The 20,688-nt window shown below is 40.3% G+C and overlaps 1 protein-coding gene across 1 annotated transcript; it reads right to left on the bottom strand.

Moving 5' to 3' along the window:
• Positions 1–1,235: 1,235 nt before the first annotated feature.
• On the bottom strand, positions 1,236–18,908 carry grm6b (glutamate receptor, metabotropic 6b; the record flags this gene model as incomplete). The annotated part of the gene is given in 12 exon segments (XM_083939686.1): positions 1,236–1,475; positions 3,556–3,867; positions 3,942–4,565; positions 6,677–6,816; positions 7,959–8,159; positions 8,238–8,378; positions 8,642–8,796; positions 8,919–9,054; positions 10,987–11,203; positions 17,171–17,730; positions 17,733–17,763; positions 18,894–18,908. Coding segments are annotated over 12 exon segments (2,772 nt in total).
• Positions 18,909–20,688: the final 1,780 nt, after the last annotated feature.

Here is a 20,688-nt window from a genome sequence, read left to right as displayed (position 1 = left end):
AACATGTGCCTGTTGTGTGTTTTGGATTAGGAAAACACCCATGCCATCAAAGATGTCAAAGACAATGCTGAAGCTCCCCAGAGACCCATGATACTCAGATAAACGCAGCATATTGAAAATCACATACATGTATTTGCTCGGGTGAAAACCACCCGACAATGGTGTTCTAGGGTTAAAAAGACCTTCAGTAAAACCTGAGTTGTGCATTGTGATCAAGTATCCTGGCAAATAAGGAATTGTTAATTTTGCGAGTTACCTCATTAAATGTTTCCAGAAATGAGGAATGAAGTTATGGACTCAATGGCACAAAATCAAATCTGATGACGTGAAGCTTTCTGACAAGGTTCCAATGCATGAACGAAACAGCTTGTCTACTATTTAGGCAAGTCGCCGTACAGGCTGGCCTTACAGGAGATTGCTTGATATTTCAACAATATGGGGAAATGGCAAACATTGTTTTCCAGTGTGAAGAAGTAAAGGTACTATGTAGAACATAAATATCCTGCTCATAATCACTTGTATCCTATTTGAACCCATGGATTTACAGTTTCCACAATGAAAATCATCCCATTGCCATAAGCATACATAACACTAATGAATGAATAAAATGCTTTGTTGCCTTAGTGACTGGCCGTTGAATGATTCTGCTCTGAGTGATTATAGTCAAGTGAAACATCATACCTCCCTAGTGGACTATCAGAAATAGTAACAGGACACAGTGGTGCATTTTAAAAGCTGGTTCCTTCCAGTGTAATCAGAAGAAAAGTTCACAACACCCCATACAAACAATATTTCAAAACATTCATGTAGACATAAAACACACAATCCATGCAGTGCTTTTGGAGCCAGTAAACAATGCTTCATTGACCCCGTGGGATTCGTCATATAAGTACATCTTCCTGTAGGGCAAAGGTCGCCATTTAAACATTTTTTTTTTCCCATGGAAAATTAAGCTAACAATACCTCCTTATCAAGTTGAGGTTTATATGTGGATGTTGTTACAAAAGAAGAAGAGCTCAGGACGGTTCAATGTCCTGTTCATTACTGATTCTTTGTGTGCTTCATTCCAGGTTTAGCAGATCTGAGTTATCTAAATAAGTGTGAAAAGAAAAAACATCCAGAAATGTCTTTGCTGGTCTTTCAATCCATAATAAAGGGAGAGAAAAAACAATCCAGCCAAGACTGTCTCTGTGTGGGCTTGTGACATCAGGTGATGAAAACACGTTTTCTTTGTTTCACTGTGATCTGTCCGGCTCGATCTTGGACTCTCCGTTCTGTTTGTCATTGGACTTCTGGGACAGGTGCGTGGACACAGTGGCTGCCTGCACCACGGCTTTGAAGCTGCGCTTTCTCTTTTGGACGTTCTGCTCTGGGTGGAAGATGATGACATAGACCTTGGGGATGTAGAGCATGCCCAGGGATACGGTGGCGCTCAGGCTCATGGACACTGTCAGGGTGGTGGTCTGGATGAACATCTGAAACAGAGACACGGCAGGTCAGAAAGATCCCTACACACACACACACACCTGTGGTCACAGCTACTAGATGAATGATCGATTCATTTCTGCGAAATACTCTTTAAGTATCTGTCAGTGTGCACTTAATAATTGATTGTATCATCTTGCTCTGGTTCAAGAAAATACACTATGTCATCTCATGGGTTGTCACAATGCAGTCTTTACAATTCTAATCTCAAAGCACAGGAGGCAGTGTTTTTACCTTGATGAATGATACATGAGCTGGAGTCAGAAGAGAAGACTTTATTTATGGATTTTGACCATGTGTACTCCATACTGCTCTTCCAAATCCAAGAGTAATAATGAGAAGTGACATCTCCTGAGATCTGCCTCCAATAAATTATGAACTCATTATTCAAGCCAACTGTACAAGTCATGAATAAATAAAGCCATATGTGCCATAAATAAGATATATTTGTGCCATCAATAAGTCATAAATTGTACACTATCCTCAGCAGCAGCAGAACATCCTGGTTTTTCCTAGGCCGATGCCCGTACCGTATAGTTTCTTTTATCATTTCTGTTAAGCTTTTCATCGGTTGACCTCTCCCTTTGTAAAAGGAGCTGTGGTGATTGTATCCATGTACTTGGCCTGAGGCGAGACTGGCTCAGAAACATTGAATGGTTGTTCTATATGTAAATACATGCATCCAGCAGGTAAATCTCCTCCTCCTGCACGTGCTCCTACACATGATGGGAGGACAACAGACACTATTTTCGTGAGCCAGACAAAAGTAAGTGTCTATATTTAGCTCTTGTTCTAAGTGATGATTAATTGAATCGGATGGCTGAATTGGTTAATGTGGGGTCCCCTACCGTCCCTCCGCTCATCTGACCTCCTTTCTTTCCCTCCCTCCCTTTTCTTAATTCACTTCATTTCCATTCGGAGGAGGTGAAAGGACTTTGAAAGCACCTCAGGCTTTAAATGTTTCAGCCCGACTGATTCATAATACGGCTCTCTATTAGTCGAAGCATATCTCTGTTTTTCAAATATTCCCCCAGCAGCCTCTAACTTTGCGACAGCAGAAATAGCCCATGAGCTAAATTAAACTCTCAGTACAGCGGAGGCAGGATGTCCTGTGAGTACAACAGGAAGCAAATATAATATGACAGGCAACAAACTCAGATTTCACTTCGAACATCTGAGGGATTCATTTACTCTCTTACTATAAGTGCTTCTTATTTTGATTATTTAAAATGCTGCTAATACAATATAGGATCTACAGTAAAGATGCTCAGAGAAAAATGGAGTTTCCCCAGCGGGATTAATACAATTAAGTTTCTTTCGCCTTCCTTAAAAGGCTGTAATAAGATGAATGTACTTAACTTGATAATTAATTGTAGAGCAAAATGAAGGACTGAACTTTACTTAATAATGTATTAACCGATCAATTAATAGATTATACAACTGTACTATAAAGTTAATAATTGTGTCATTAGTAATTGCACAATAATCAGAATTAATGAGAATTATTTTCTGCCATCTTTAAGGTTGTTTAGGTAGACATGTGGTAACACTGCCAAAATATTCAGGTTATGAGGGCTATTGTTTTATTTGACATCAGAAAAGTGGATAACGAGGCCTCAGAGGGCCCTGTATCTTACACCAGAACCAACTGGTGAATTAAAATGAAAAACATAGGTTGCAGCTGTTTTCTTTATCTTACATGATAACAAAGAATATCTTTGCATTTTGAGCTGTTGGTGGGCTAGCACAAGAAAAGTATTGTTTTTTATCTGTATTTACTGTTGCTTTATCTATTCAACCTTGGGATGAAAATCTAATTATAGATCTGATTTCTTTAAAGATTCGGATAATTTCGATACCATCATGGATATCAGTATATTGCGTCATTTTAAAACATGTGGTATTAAAAAAGTATCAATACTTTTGTTATCTTACTTCAAGTAACTAGTAATTTCCCTCTGAAATGTTGTGGAGTAGAAGTATTAAGCATCATAAAATTAGTACTCAAGTAAAGTACAGGAACCTCCGATTCCAGGAGATGATCACCTATAAAAATGTTAGATTTCCCACCTTCTCTGTAGACTGCGCTGTACCAAAGAAAATTGGTACAAAAGCCAGCCAGACGATGCAGGTTGTGTACATGGTAAAGCCGATGGGTTTGGCCTCGTTGAAAGTTTCAGGAACTCCTCTACTCTTGATGGCATAAACAGTGCAGGTGATCATCAGTACGATACTGTAGCTCAGACACAAGATGAGGGACAGGTCGGACATATCACACTTGAGGACTCCACGGGCAAACTCTGGGTTTGGCGGCTTCTGCTCCTCGTAGTCGATGATGGTATGAGGGGGCATCACACCAAACCAGATGAATACCCCGAGTAGCTGCAGAGAAAGAAGCATAAGTATGCTACAAAGAATCTAGGCCAATTGTGTGGAAGAAGCATCCACATGCATACCTGCACTGAGATGAGTATAAAGGTGATGATCAGCTGAGAGGTTGGACTGATGAATTTCGGAGGTGTGACCGACTTCTTGCCCTGTTCAAAGATACGGTAGATCCGGTTGGTCTTGGTGAGCATGGCAGAGTAGCTGATGGACATGCCGAGCCCCAGCAGCAGCCTGCGAAAGGCACACACGGCCACACTGGGCTCGGCTATCATGAGGAAGGTGATGAGGTAGATGAGGAAGATGCCAGTCAGCAACACGTAGCTGAGCTCTCTGCCGGAGGCCCGAACGATGGGTGTGTCGTTGAAGCGGATGAAGGTGACGATGACTCCGGTGGTGGCTAGGATGCCCAGGATGGCCAGAAAGACAGGGATGATTGCCCAGGGAGAGCTCCACTCCAGCTTGATAATAGGCGTGGGCCGGCAACCTGTGCGGTTCTTAAAGGGTCTCATGTCGAAAGGGCACATGTCACAGGAGAACTCATCCAGCAGGTACTGGTAGCCATCACAGAGCTCACAGTGCCAGCAGCAGGGAACGCCCTTCACCATCTTTTTCCTCTCTCCGGACTCGCAAGGGAAACTGCACACTGACTCAGGGATCTTGTGGTCACCACCTGACCACTGCATTTCTTCCGGCTAGGGTGAATGTACAAACACACAAACACTGTCTTACTATAATTGCAATTTGATAAGAACTGGCTAAGTACAAGAAAAAAACACTGACATTACTATGTTACAGTGTTATAGCATTACAGCAGCACTGTACAGATTAAGAAAGTTTTTAGCCACAATTAAGTCACCACTGCCAAATTTTAGAATTGGACATAATCTCACCAGATCGGTTGTCATGTCATGTTCAGTTTGAGGAGGGTCTCGACACCTGATTCATTGCCTGAGTGATCAACAATCTGGTTCTAGGACAATCAATTGGAAGTTTAAAATGTTGGTAGGCTATACTGCCAGTGCATTTTCACGGGCTGAATTCTGGCATGAGGTGTTTTCAGACTATAGGAACTTGTTTATAGTTCTTGGAACACAGATCTAAGAAGTCCCTTTCCACTGTGTCCACACAGTAAGAACTATCGTAGAATTATCGTAGTTCTTAAAAATCAGTTTTGAGGGACTTTTTTAGTTCCTACTTCAGAGTCACTAGGCTACTCTGTCAGCACAAGACATAAGTGACATAAGTGTATGTTGATTGGTCCAGACCTTAGTGTTCATGATGTTTGATCGAACACATGAGTCAGCCAGCTTGATGCTTCATCCACACACTGCATCTACTATATCTTGCTATCACCAGATGAGTGACAACTTAGTTCAGCTCATTTTCTGTAACCAGTGTAGCATGATGTAATAAGCTAGCTCGCTTTACTGGTAATTCCACCCTACTTCCATACTACACTGGTTACAGAAGATGAGCCAGACTCTGGGCTAGTGGTCATTGGGAGATAACTATGCAGCTCCAGAGAGTGAAAAGCCAGCTACCTGTAGTTTGCCAGTGGTTGGAAATAAGGCAGAGGGAGCGCCCTGTTTATGTCACTACACCGTTCCTATTGCTTGTGCAAATGCAAACAGAAAAAAATACCTCAAAGCTAGGTGTAGTTATCGGGGGAGCCCCCCGGTGGAAAACTCCGTGGGGAGTTGCCAGAAGTGGTCTGAAAGCAGCTATGGCTGCTGTCAAAACATCTGTTATAATGAGCTTGAGAAAAGAAGGACATGAAACATTTTGAAATAGTTGCTATCTATATCTAGATATCTAATTTGCTATATTGCCGAGTTTGCTGAGATCAATGCCCTTATTATGTATGTATGCTAAGTAGCTAAGCTTAACATAAAGACTGAAAACAAGGAAATTCTGAAGGTCTGACTCAAGCTTATTACAGGAAGTTACTTGCCTGCCATCACCAGACTAATTGCAAAAGCTTATTAGTCTAGGCCCTGTCAGTTTATTTTTGATTTCAGATTCAGAGCAATGCTTCTGGAGACAACTGGATAGACCTAGGAAACATGTCCTACAACCAATCGCAGCAACGAAAGGGTGGTGCTTGCTCAGAGGAAAACAAGAAAACAAGGGTCACAGACTTTCTTAAATTACAGCTTAATAGAACGCTTAAAATGTCTTTCTGAAAACATTATATCTGAGGAATATGCAATACAGAAACAGAATATGGAGTCATATTTGCTCAACGCTGTCTAGTTTCACAGTTTGATCTGAGTTCTGTGAGCCTGGTTGTGCTAAATGGACTTGCAGACTGGACAGTGACGCTGTCAATCATTGTCTTAAACCCGCCCCACATGAGATAAATGGTTATGGTCAGTCTGTCCACAGCCAGGTCAGCTGAAAATCTGTCAGTGTGGGAGAATGCCCAGACTTTACTGCCAGAATAAGTTAAACATGAGTTTGGCCGATTTTTCTGGTTTCCAGGCTAGAAAGTTACTGCATCTAGTCAGGAAATGTAAGCTTCCCTAAAACTACAACATGACATTTTAGCACGATCAAGATAAAACCTGTAGGTTAGCGAGCTTTAGAGGTTCTGCTAGGCTGCGTTTGTTACCTTTGGGCAGAGGCAAGCTAGCTGTTTTCCCTTATTCGCAGTCTTAATGATTACGGTAGCTAAGCTTACTAGCTGTCGCTCTGGCTACATGGTTAGCCTACAGATATGAGAGTGATATCAACCTTCTTAAAATGTCAAACTAATAGCAGAAGTTTGCGTTATACCTCAAACGGAACAAAAACAAATAATTACATTGAGGCGAAGGTGGTTTGTCCACTGGCCGATAACCTTGTAGCCGGGGTTGCTGACATTAGACAGTTGGTATTGGAATATATCGTAACGACCAGGAGCGTCTCCATTCTCATTGAACATCACTCCAGTTCCTGCGCTGCCTGTTTGAGGGAGACAGTTTTAATCAACTGTGCACTCAAAAAAGCAAAGAAATGAGGGAAAAGGGAGAAGGAATTTAAGCTCTGTAAGCTGGAGACATGCACCAACATCTTTAGGGGCAGAGAAAACACCCACTCGCTGTCGAATACAGCTTGTGTTTGCTTTCGTCAGTCTTGTGCAATAATGTGAAAGCTGAGTGCAGGGTGCTCTTTGGTGAAGGCTCTGCTCCACGCGTACAGTCTTTCAGTGCACTCTGCTCTGTTGCTCTAACATGATTGAATGTTCCTCTCAGGTCCCTGCAGGCGCTCAATCAGAAAATCTTCTATACAAGCCAAGGTCATCCAGCAAGAGTGTGCAGTAAATAGGATGCTTTCATAGAACACTTTTCTTTTTCTTTTTCCACACTCAGACTTTTTTATGAAAGACGAGGATGAAAAGCGGCAGTGTTGTGTATAGAGGAGAGCAAGGAAGCAGCCCTAGGGAGGGGATGTGCTTTGAAGAAATGTGCTGTATTCAGTCGCAAGGTACATTAGCAGAAACATCTCAAGGCTTTCGACTTCAAGCTAACCTCCCTTCTTCTGTTTTCTTTTGAGAATGTGCTTCTTTTCTGCAGTGGGCAAGAAACATATTTGTCTAATCAAATCTCATTTAAGGTTTCTCGTCCAGTTTGATGAAAGAAATTAAACGATTTTGAATCTGTATCATCACACATTGCAAAAGATAGGGGAAAAAAAACACGAATCACACGTAAGGTTTCATGGTGAGAGGAAAATATATAATCATAATTATTTGACTGATATTGCAATTGCGATATGATTCACGATATGTGGGGAAAGATCATTTTAGCAGCATTATTTTTTTATGGAAAAACATAAAAATGATCATGAGTGAGTGAAAAAATAGTGTGATCAAAAAAAAAGTCAACATTTTTGATGGGAGTGTTTTTGCAAGGATCTTAATATTTGAAGTCTCTAGAATATGACTTGTAGCCTGAAACAACTCTGCAGTACCATAATACTTAAATCTGAATTATATTTTGCCTTAAAAAATATCATGCCTTCAGCAGTTCTGATATTTTCCATATTGGAATTTGTCATAAAATTGAGATTAATTGTGTAGCCCTAATTGACCGTCATAAGCTCACCGTTGAAGTTGACGGAGCGAATGTATTGTAGCAGCATCTGTCCTTCAACAGGGTCCATCTTCTCGCAGACGCCCATGGAGCCAGGACACAGGTCCAGGTGCATGCTGTGTAAAGCGTGGGCCATGGCGTACACAGCATCAATCACAAACTGCACCTTGCCCTCCTGCTCGTACTGAGAGTGTTGACTGATTCTTTCCTCACCTAACAGATAAAGTGTCAAACGGAATTAACATTTCAAGTCCAAGGATTTCCCTGAATGTTAAACTGTAGCCTGCTTACCTGTACATTTTCTTCTACCAAGTTCATACTTTATGCCGGGGCGGGTTAGTTTGCACTTAAAGTCGTCCTCCCAGAATTCGGCAAACCAGATGTTTCTTCTGTTGTTTTCTAGAGATCTTGACATGAAGTACTGGTCGAACCCTGAATCATTCCACAAACCACTTTATTCAATGTTTAATGAAAATGTCAGTATACCAACAATCATTTAGTGCTGCGTGAAAAAAAAAAAAAAAAATGTAATATGATTATGGGTCAGAGTACTTACTGTGCTAATTATTTTTTTAGGGACGGTTTTTGCATTAACATCTATCAATGTCAAATGTTGCAAGGTATTGTAGATATGCCTAGGGCATCCAGTTGTCTAGAGTTCAATGTAATATTTCTATTGAATATATTTGACCTACCATCAATAGAGGCTCTTTTGGGCAGGATGGTGACAGCACCCTCAGCCACATCCTCCTGGTCTTGAATGGGGGAGCTTTTGGCCCCCCAACTGTCGGAGCCAACAAACAGGAAGTGGCCTGTCAGGTTGGCCTTTTTGGCAGACTGCAACACCCGTCTGAAAGAGAAAAGATCATACTTAATCACACACTTCCTACTTTACTCCTCTGTGTGACCAAGTGTGGTTATATACAGTATGGCTAATTTCTCTACCATGACATACAGCAGAGCTTGACTCACTTGATGTCGTCTTCATTGGCAAAGATGATGACCCCACGTGCATTAGAGGTCTCCATCAGTCTCTTGATGATCTTCTCAAACTCCCCTGGTCTGGGCTCTCTGGGAATCTTTATGGACTGTGCAATACACAGCCCCCCTGTGTCAGAAATGTCGGCAATATGTTGGTATTACTGTTCTCCCCTGACAGTGCAGTGATTACGTATATGATACTAATAATTAATATAACTGAAATCATAAAAAGTAATTCACTAAAAGAAGTAACACTGGTTAGACTATTCATATAGCATAGTGTTATTATATAAAAGCAGATATTCATGTTCCCTTCCCATCAGCCTTTTAGCAAATGTTAGCATGCTTCCACGCTGAACTAAGATGGTAAACATTATACCTGCTTAGAATCAGCATGAACATGGCTCAAAACACTGTGTCAAAGTCATCTGCATAAAGCTACTAGCATGGCTGTAGACTAGTTTCTAGATGAAAAGCCTCAGACCTAGTATTGAAAGGTATTGAAACTAGGAAACATGTTTTAATAATTCTGTGAACTATTGTACACCATACTACTTACAAAAACAATAAATAATACATACTTGCTGGTAGCTTTGAGACTTGCTATTTAAAATAACATTTAAAAATCGAGAGCGTACCTATGTTCCCCGCCTTGTATGTGACCGGGGAGCTAGATGTTTCCTGTTTTCACAGAAAGGGTCCTATGTTCCCCGGTCTGTTATTTCACAATCAGTGCCGAACTTCCGGGCAAATAGGCTTATGTAGACCCTAACACTACCCCCTGACCCTGACCCTGACCCTCACCGTTACCCTTACCCTAACAAAATGCTGAATTAGAGGCAGAGGCTTATGCCAAAAGGGTCCAATGTTCCCCTAAAAATCCACATGTTATGTATTGTATTGTTTGCCTAGCATGCTGATGTTTAAGTATTGATCATGTTCATCATCTTAGTGTAGCGTGTCAGTGTGCTAACAGTTAGTGCTAATAATCACTAAAAACCAGGGATGGGAACTGGTAAGGTTTGAAAGACACCAATGTCAGTAATTATTTTGCTTATTGGTCAGATTTTTTAACAATTCCCTTATTGATTTCTAAAAAACTTTCTGTGTGGAAAAAGACAGCTACTTTATCATCTCTGAGTCTGAACACAGTGTAGGTGGAATATTTGTACAATTTTTATTTAGGTTTTCAGGTTTTTCAAAGAATAAGATCTGCTCAGCCTGACTGCATGGCACTAATGTTATTGCTAACGCCGTGCTTTGGAGTGTTTTTCCTCTCTGATTTGTCTTGTTTTATAATTCGCAAATGTCAGAAAAAAAACATGCTGGAATCGCTAAAAGGAATAAGCTCAGAGGCATATAATTCTGATTTTTTTTCTTGGTTATTAACTGGAACCAGTTCTCGATTCCCATCCCTACTAAACGAAAGTACAGATGGAGTCAATTTTGCAGGAATTTGGTTATGAACCTAAATAATGGAAAATTAAAGTTATTATTATTGTTGTTAACAGACTTATTACAATTAATTCTGGGGGAACATGAAGGTCTGTACCAATTAACAACAACAGCAGCAATAATAATAATAATAATAATAATAGAGGCATATTAATCAAAACCACAAATATAAACCTTATAGTGCACTAGGGGAAAGGTCAGGGCATCACTAAAGTCATTAGGATTCATCCTCTGGAGACCACAAATGTCTGTAAGTTATTGGTAATCCATCCAATAGTAGTTGAGATATTTGAGTCTGGACCAAAGTGGTGGACCGTGGTCAACATGCTGCTGTAGTAGTGAACTGTCGAGCATCGTCAATTATTGATGTGCAGTATGTGTTTGATACTATGATGATATGAAATCTGAACCTTAGTAACATCATTTGAGCTTGTAAACCCATCTGCGGCATTGACTTCTGTTTGCCCTGTTAGTTCTTGTGTATTAAAGGATTTCTGTTTCCTATTTTAGTCTTTTAATGAGCGAGACCACAGCCTGATAAATGAGTAATCCCTTATTGTCACAGGAGTGAGTTCACATTCATTAAGCCAGACAGACACACAACCTGCTTCTCTGGATATCTGGAGGAAGGCGTCCACACCACTCTCTCCATAGTTGCCCTCGGAGGCAATTGTGGAGACGTAGTTCCAGCCCATGGCTTTGACTATGTCCACCATGGCCTGGGCTTGGTAGGAGTCAGGAGGTACCACACGGGAGAAGAACTCGTAGCGGCTTTTGTCGCTCAGCTCCGGGGCAGTGGAAGCATAGCTAATCTGGGGGATCTGAGACACAAGGATGGGTCAGTGATGACGAAAGGGTCGGGTCAAGGGGAAAATATGAGCAGGACAATTAGGCCAATATGCAATAAAGATAAAAAGACAGAGTGGAAGACGCAGTGAACCATATCAGAGGATGATGCACCACTTACTCACAGAAGACTCACTCAAAACCTTAACAGTGGCAGCCTTCCACGTTAATTCTAATAAGTCGTAGTGCATCTAAATCCCAAAATTAGACCAAATCATAGAGAGCAATCATCTCTTGAACAGCCTGTGTTCTCAGTAATTCTCTGAACTGATACAACTTCACAGTGCGATCTGTCCAGAGGTGGTCTGTGCGGAGGATATAGACTACATCACAGTGAAATACAGATGGTAGGAAATACTGCTGTAAAAGCATTTGTTTGGGGGGGGAATGATGAGAAGATTAATTTACTGGTGTGCTACTTCTTTAATGACACAGTTTATGTCGACAGTTTCAACCCTGACCCTGCTAATGCCGGTCCTCCAGCGTGGCTTAACGTTGGGCCCTCTGGAGGGGACGAGGGGAGAAAGGTAGACACAAGGGGTGTAGTGAAGGGAGAAGGAGAGAGGAGCGCGAGAACCATTTCACAGATTATCTGGAAGGATTATAGGGGTTTTAGTCAAATTATGTTAAGCACAGAGGGAGAGACAGAGATCAAGAGACTAGAAAAAGGTTAGCATTTCTCAGCTGTAAGCCATACAATATATTTAATTCTGATGGCCACATGCAGCTTCAGTTTGCTGCTGTGTGTTAACCCCATCAAGCTCAAATGTACTGGTCACTCTCCATTTTACAGACCACATCCTCAACCAGATATGAACTTTCTCCCCCCCCAAAAAAACATTCTTCCCTCACTTCGTTAAACAAGTTCTTTAAGAGACACATGACATCAGTGTCCAGAGGAGACCATCAGTGATAGCAAGGAGATTCAGCTGTCTGTATACAAATTTTTAATGAACAATACGAAACATAATCCTCTCCAAGTTAATCCCATAGAAGCATCTGCACCAATTTGCTTTCTAAAATCAATGAGCTGTATCAGTAACACAAGTATCCGCTTACACCCCGTACTGCTGAAATCTTCTCTCTATCAGTAAATGACTGAAGGTATTTCAGGTCCAGGCCAAGGAAATGTGATTGTGGTTTAGCCGTGACTTCAACGGTCTGATGAAACTTCAATGAACAGAAAGAGAAGTTTGTGCAGGTACAAGATAAAGATCCCATGACACGTTTAATTTTTTTTTAAATCGTCAATAGTGGTGTGTAAAGAATGATCAAATGATTGTTCAGAGTATACAACGTGCCCTGAAAGGGTCAGGGAAATGTGTTGTAAAATACTCAGTTTCGATGACTCTTTCAGGGTCTAATATTCAATAGACAAATTTAATTTTTTTTTGTAATGATTTAAATTATTATTATTGATCAGTTCGTAACAGATTTATTGGAGTTTGAGAAAAGTCTTTTTAACTCCAAAGTGATATCAGGGAAATAATGTGATGTGTGAAAAAGTAACGTAATCTCATCACAGGTTCGTAGAAGATTGTGCGAAAAGTTCTGCACAAAAAGACAAAGTCGACTGCAACGGTTGCTTTTGGTGTCAGCTAGGTTTAGACGCCAAAACCACCGTTACGTGACTGGTTTTAGACTACAAAGGGTGGTGGTTAGGGTTAGGCATCAAAACGACTTGGTTAGGATTAGAAAAGGGTTGTGGTTTGGCTTAGTACGTCCGGGACATGAATTGCAATGTTAAACGATCCGTGCTCGACCTCTTTTGGTGTCAGCTATTTGGACACCAAAACCACCGTTACGTGACTGGTTTTAGACTACAAAATGAGGTGGTTAGGGTCAGGCATCCAAACTTGGTTAGGAGGGCATTCCTTTCTTCAGTAACAAAACAAACATGAAATAAAAATGACTGCGTAATACTTTTCGTTGCTATATGTATGAAAATTGCATGAGAACAGCTTGGATAATGTTGAATATCCCCGTAATGAAATTACTTGTAATAAAAAAACAGATATTAAAGTGTATTAAATTCTGCTGCTTTCAGTATACTGCTAAAATACAACACACTGAAACTGAAAGGACATTTTTTCCATTATTATTTTACCGAACAAATTTAGCACTGAACTGAACACAAAGGCACTATTAAAAGAATGAAATACTCTTTTAACTAACTAAAAAGAAATCCCTCAGTGTCTCGCAGTCTTTTCACAGGCACTATCATACAAGTTAATATCACAATGACAATTTAAAAAGATTTATTGTGCAGCCCTAACGGACTGATTATTCAGATTGTGGACTGTGCATTTGAATATCAGATGATACTGAATTGAAACATTAAAAATAGGCCTACAGGGCGGCTGGTGGCACAGAGGTTAGGGCAGTCGCCCCATGTAAAGAAGCTGAAGGGCCTCGAGGCAGTGGCCGCAGGTTCGACTCTGACCTGCGGCCCTTTGCCTCATGTCTCCCTCTCTCGCCTCATTTCCTGTCTGTCCTATAAAATAAAAACTGCCAAACAAATTATCGTAGAAAAATAGGCCTACAACTAGAAATTATTTAATGTTATTATGTACATTTTTGGATCAATTGTTTTGTCTATTGTAAATGTCAAAATAATCCGCTGGTTGAAACCAAGAGAGAAAAGCAGCAATTTCTCAAACTTTAAATGCTGTAATAATTAGTTGATAATCTGTTCTTCGATTAAACATTTAATCCCTAAATGGTAATTTTCACTGAGTGAAGCAACTGCTGGGTAAAATACAAAACTGATTACGGCTGGGCGATATGACCAACATCTTTTATCTGGATATTGGTAATTTCATACCTTGATAACGATATATCTTGCAATATAACATGTCCTCTGGTAATACAATAAATTGTCTACCTTATGTTTGTATTCTCCTGTGTAAATTACCGGACAGATGAAAAGTAGACTAGGCAGTGTTTCTCATTTTATTAGGATCTTTACTGTAAAATGAACATCCGAATGTTAAGCGGTGTCCAAACGACGTAAATATTCGGTTTTCCGACATCACGATATAAACCATATCAAAATAATAAGTCTTCATATCGCCCATCCCTAAAACTGATATGATTCACACTTCATAATTTATACATCATATTACACACGTGCATTTTTCAGTGCAAAAAAGAAGGCAAAGTAAGCCGCATGTGTGGAAGATGCTGAAACATCTCCTGCTCTGGCTCAGAGCAGATGTTCAATGTATAGTGACCATCAGACCAGAAGTATCCGCAGCGTGGAGTGCAGCACATATGGACAGTAGGACGAAACATACCATTTAAATAAATCTACTCCACGCCGTCCAGGCTACAAGTTGCTGTTATCCTGGAACCAATGTCATCCCTGATGCTGCACTGATGCTCTATTTTCAGCCCAGGGTCCTGAGCTGCTGAGAGGGGCTTAGTCGAGGGTGGGATCTATAATTCTGTAGTTAACATCTGCCCTGTATGCAAGCTGCCCTTTCTTGGATCTCATGTCAACATCCTCACTATAAAGAATTCTGTAACAATCAGAAATGTCTGATTTCATTTTTGTAGGTAAAGCAAAACCGTGCCAAACCAGTGGTTATCGAGCTTTCTCGATACGATGTCAGTAAGTCAATGGGAACATGACATAATGTGGGATTTACAGACTCAATGTCCCATCATCGCTATAAGCAGTGTAATCAATTATCAAAGGTCAATCATCTGTGCAAAAAAAAAGAAACACAATGAACACATAACACGGATTAGCCTGCGGAGGCCAGCTATTATAATAGATTCAACATCCCGTCTAGTGTTGTGATATATTCATCGTTTTGAATGATTTCAGGTGAAATATGTGCTGAATATGTGTCAGTGCAGCAGCAATAAGGGGACATATTATCAAAGTATCCAAAGAGATGATGTTTTTAAACGTGAGGAGTATTCTTAATTAGGTTTGCAGAGTGCAATTAAACCTCACCGTGTTCATGCTGCAGAATGAAGATGAAATTTAATGATGAACCGATTCATCACGTGAGTGGATAAAATGATTAAATGAATAAGACTGCTGTGTGCTTCTGTGCATCTTAACTACATCAGCAGTGAACTGATTTGACAGTACAAGCATGAACAAGTAAGTTCATTAAAATAAAATAATCAGCAAGTCTGAGCCATAAAGTCTATATCAAAAGCAAAATCGTCCGTGCACGTACAGAGACACGGGCTCTATCTGAGCACAGCGAGTCACTGATATCACTGAAACATGTTCAAAACTAAACACAAAATATTACGGATGTATTCCTGATACTTTAAAAGTCTTTGACTAACTTTTTGGCTTATGTGGCACCCAATAATGTAATAGTTTCCTGAAAATGTAATAAAAATTGCAGTAAAATGTAAAAAACAAAACAATAAAGTCATAAACTGTCCTGTCTGATATTGTAATAACACTTTTACCTGTAATGTAATTCCTTTAATTTCTTTTTCTTTTTTTTATTATGATGTAAAAAAGTATGCTCTTTCTCTCAGAAACGTGTGCAAGTACACAAAATGTATAATACTGACAATCTCTATGGGAGTACGATGTAATTGTGATGCAGAAAATGTCACAACATGTAAGTGTGACAGTGAAAGTGACATAATAACCCTTTATGACCAAGTGGAAGAAACATTTAGGTGGTTATGTATGTCGTGTATGTCAAGTGTCATGTAATCCATATAGGTGTTTTGTTGGATTGTGTTTTCTTAATGAGGCAGCATTTTGTTGTAAATCTGTGGTAGAGTGAGGAGGAAGTGTTAGGGGACAGCTACCTGGGGTCTCCAGTGCTGCACAGAGGCTTACCTGACCCTCTTTCATTTGAACTCAATTTATATAACATTAGTATATTCTTAAAACATGAAATGTAGAATTCTGGACTAAAAATGAACATGATAATGTAATAATGTTGTCAAATAATGTAACATCTGTTAAAAAGTATTACATTATCCGTTCTGAAAAGAAAGGAACCACTTGAAAATGTAATAAATGCTGAATAATGTCATACTTTACATTATTGGTGACGTTATTATATTATTGGGTTTTATTACTTTTTGATCAAGTCGTGTTCACATTTTATTACATTTTCAGAAAATTATTACATTATTATGCGCTACAGGCCGCTTAAGATATAATTGTGCTTTGATTGTGAATCACTTCTGTTCTTGAAATGTGCATTACCATGAGTGGAACAAATTAAAATTAAATTGAAATTAAAAATGACACCAGGCTACTTGTGACCCCCAAACACAGAAGAACTGAGAGTTTTCTGATTTATGGCTTTTCTGTCAGGCTGAATAGACAGACAGTAAGTGGAGGGAGGGAGAGATGTTCCTGCAGGAGGTAATCAAAGTGAATCAGGACACCTCAAGTAACCAGCAATTCAAAGTTAAAAACAAAAATAAGAGCATAACTTTAACATTTTTCTATCTATTTTGAATCATCTTTGGGCCCATCAGGTTTATCTTGGGGCTGAGTGAAGGATCCAAACCCCTGGAACCACTGATTTAACTCATGTGCCTCTATTGTGAATGAATTTAAAGCCCCTGAACACCCACACAGGTGTTTTCAGTTAACCTGTTGATCAGACCTCTTCTCAGGACTGTGAGGGTGTGTCTACTGTGATTGACTGACATCTTCCTGAGTCTCCTGTTAGCTTTGTTTCACCTGTTAAGGCGGGACAAAGTTCACCTTTATTTTTCTTAGTGGTAGACATGTATGACTTCATCAATTCAAAAGGCCTGCCCACCTTCAACCCGAGCAGAGGTCTAATCAGCCAGAGTAACTGAAAACACCTGTGTGGGAGTTCAGGGGCTTTAAGTCAGAAAGGAGATAATGACTCACACTGTGATTCAACACATCAACTTACTCACTGAAAATAGTAACTGTCCCAAATGGGGAGAGGTGGTGAAGGAAAACTCACCGAAAACAATCTGAGCACATTGGCCACCATGATGGACACCGAGCTGCCAGATGCCCCGATCACCCCGACCACCCTCTCTGGTTTGGGGATGATGGGAGGCTCTCCGTTTGAGCAGCGCACATCTGAGGTGTCCTTCTGAATGAGAGCCTGGACAAAGAGGAGCGACTGCTCCAGAGCATAGGTGTCTCTGGAGCAGGTGTCCAGGATCCGGGCCCCCAGAGTGATGTTAGGCAGCAGGTCCGGGTCGCTGTTGATCTGGTCCAAGGCGTACAGCATGGCCTCCAATCGATGGATCCCCTTTTCTCTCTTGATCTCCCCACAGGGCACACCAGCAGGTCCCCGAGAGTGCATGGGGAACAGCCCGCCCAAGGTGATGTCGCCCTCGATTTTGATGGACTGGGGCTGGGTGCCCTGCTGGGCCCACGAGCCCGGGCTGATGACCACCAGAAGCACCCACATCAACTGAAGCCATGTATGGGATCTGAAAGGTGAAGTGAGCCAGCAGCTCCGATGGGATGAGTGGGCGTCTGATGTCATGATGATGACCAGCAGAGGTTCTGACAGCACCGGGCCACTCCCTCTACCTTTGACACCTGGGGGCAGTGAGAGAGGTCCCATCATAATGACACTGTGTAGAGTTTCCAGGATCTTTCTTTACTAGGAAGAAGGCTGAAACCTGCTTGGATCTTTATGTTGTGTAATTGTGTAATTATGTAATAAATGTTTGGTCAGTGACGCTATGTGAAGTATTGAAATACAACTTACATTTTCATTGGTTATAACATAAAATGAAACATTTTTGAGGGACGTTATCTCGTAACTTTGCACAACACGTTTGGTATCCTTGGAGACTTGGGATCTTAAATAGAATATTAATGTTTATATAGTTTTTTAGTTCTTTGTTGTTGTTTAAAAACATTGTAAGTAGATGTTAAAATGATCAGGTTACAAAATATATTAAAGCCCACCAGATCTTAAATTTTTTGACACATTTTCTGTGTCAGTCTGTTTTTGATGTATTAGATTCAAAGTGGGAAAACATAAGAAAAGACAAACTATAGTCTATATACAGTATATACCTGTGTATGTATATATGTATATATATATACACACCATTTTAAAAAACTGTAGCTGAGGAAGAATACTTATGGTAAGGAGGATGCCAGGGGGTGAATATTGGAAGCTTTTATCACAGAGAGCTGAGAGCCGATGATGGAAAACACTATAAATTTTGCAAAACAGAAAACATCAACTGAACTGAACCGTTGCAGCATTTCATGCTCCAAAAGTTGGAGCAGGTTAATTTTATCTGCATGAGGATCGCTGCTCCACAGTAACCAGCTGGGGTGGAAGATCCAACAGACTGAAGAAGAAGATGATCAAGAGTGTAAATATATTTAATGTTTCCAGGAAGAATTTGGACAATAGAAAATATTTATGGGGTAACTTCCTTCTGTTCAGAGCTTAGAAAAATTATAAATAACAGCTTTCATGCTCTATAAAAATTGCAATGCATACAAATACTCGTATATAAACTCATATTTATGATGTAAGATCTTTCTATTTTTCTGTGCTGCCCTTGGAAATGAAAAGATTCTCAAAATAAAAGCATAATGTGGATCTGCAAATCACATAAACAGTTGCAGACAATTTCCACGTTTGAAAACATCATTACAGGCAACCTGCAAGTAGAGACATTTCTTCATGTAAGGGCTCTTCTTACCTGTCCATTCTTCATTGACCAGTCTTGATTTTCTCCATCACATGAGTTCTTCCAAACAGGCCTCCATCTGTGGTCCAAAATGTGATTATATATCTAAAGGCAAGGCTCTCCTCCTCACCAAAAGTAAATCCTCTATCATCTCAGAAAGCCGCTGTGCACTCTCAAAAATAAGCAGAACTCTAAAAACATAAAGAAGTAGTTGTGACTGAAAAGACTAAATGCAAGCACTGACTTTTTTAGTCTTCAGGGTGCAGGATCATAGCAAAAACAGAGAAAAGTGGAGGAAAGGGGAAACATTACAGCAGTGAGATTCTACAAATCACTGCCAAATCCCTTAAAAGCTCTCGCTCTCTCTCACTCACTCTCTGTCTCTCGATCCTTTTCCTCTGTGTGCATCTCTGTCCAGGCACTCCCCCTCACCCTCTCTCTCTCCCTCTCTCTCTCTCCCTCTCTCTCTCTCTTTCTCTCTCTCTCTCTCCGTTGAACTCTCTCCTTGCTTGTTCTCTCAGTGCACTAATGGTCACAGATTGGGATTATCATGCAGGCGTCTGTGAAGAAAGCACTAGGTGGACTAGCCCACTTCTTTTTTTTCATACAGCTGAACCAAATGCAGAAACCCGACCCCACCCCCAAGCGTGATGGAACTCACTTTGAGAGATTAGATGAGCAGCGATTTGATTCATACTCTCACGTATACACACACACACACACATACACACACACTCTCTCTCTCTCTCTCTCTCGCTCTCTCTCTCTCTCTCTCTCTCTCTCTCTCTCTCTCTCTCCTCAAACACACCTGTCAACACTGTCACAATGGTGGAGAATATCAGTGCAGAAAGAAAGGTTTCAGCGTCACAGAATGCAGCTGGATTAGATTTATTATTGATTTGAGTTGATGCTTTGGGAAAAGCAGCTCCCAGATCAGTTTGCAGCTCATCATCTGTCAATTAGACGCTTGAACACTGTCTCACTACTGCCGCCTTTTTATCAATACAGACGTGATGCATCAGTTAGTGAGACTTCGATACTGAGAGACATATAAGAAGTTTTAAATTTAAACATAACATTTTAGAAAACTTGTCATCAAAGAATATTTAGTATTTTAAATACAAGTAATCAACTGGGGAAGTTTCATTTTGATATCTATTTGTTATAAGTGTTTACCCTATTCAAGTGAAATTCCGGTGTAAAATCCTCCCAGGGTCTTTTTCGTCAAATACGCTCATCAAATAAGCCATCGAGACGATTTTTTCCGTGTACCAACTATTAACGGAAATATCTATATAGTACAGTACAGTACTATAATAACAGTCGCTAAAAGCCAAATACGGCTAACACTGGTTAGCTCGGGGCAGCACGGGGAAGGCATTAAAACGTCTTTTTTAACCACCAATACTGCTCATGATAACACCAAATAATCAATCAATACTTTATTTGTTAGGGACAGTGCACATTAATGATCAACGATAACAACAACAAAAAAAACAATAAAACAATAAAAAAAAAATTAGAAAAAATACAAATACTACTAAATAAATAAATAAAATACAAATAGAAGAGACAAGAAACACCGCCCAATACATGACATACTCAGGAGGACACCAGACCCACACAGGATAAAACAATGAAATAAAACGTCATGTGCAATATGATACAGACGAGTCAGTGGTCGCACTTTTGATTTGATTTAAACTCCTTTTGAGTCGACCTTTAAAAGATGAATATGTGGGGCATTCCCTTATTGTGGAGGGAAGACTATTCCAGACCCCCCCCCCACACACACACACACACACAC

The sequence above is a fragment of the Echiichthys vipera genome, assembly GCF_963691815.1.
Source record: "Echiichthys vipera genome assembly, chromosome: X".
Lineage (NCBI taxonomy): Eukaryota > Metazoa > Chordata > Actinopteri > Perciformes > Trachinidae > Echiichthys > Echiichthys vipera.
Note: the sequence above shows the minus strand (reverse complement) of the source record. Positions and strands in the feature narration are given on the sequence as shown.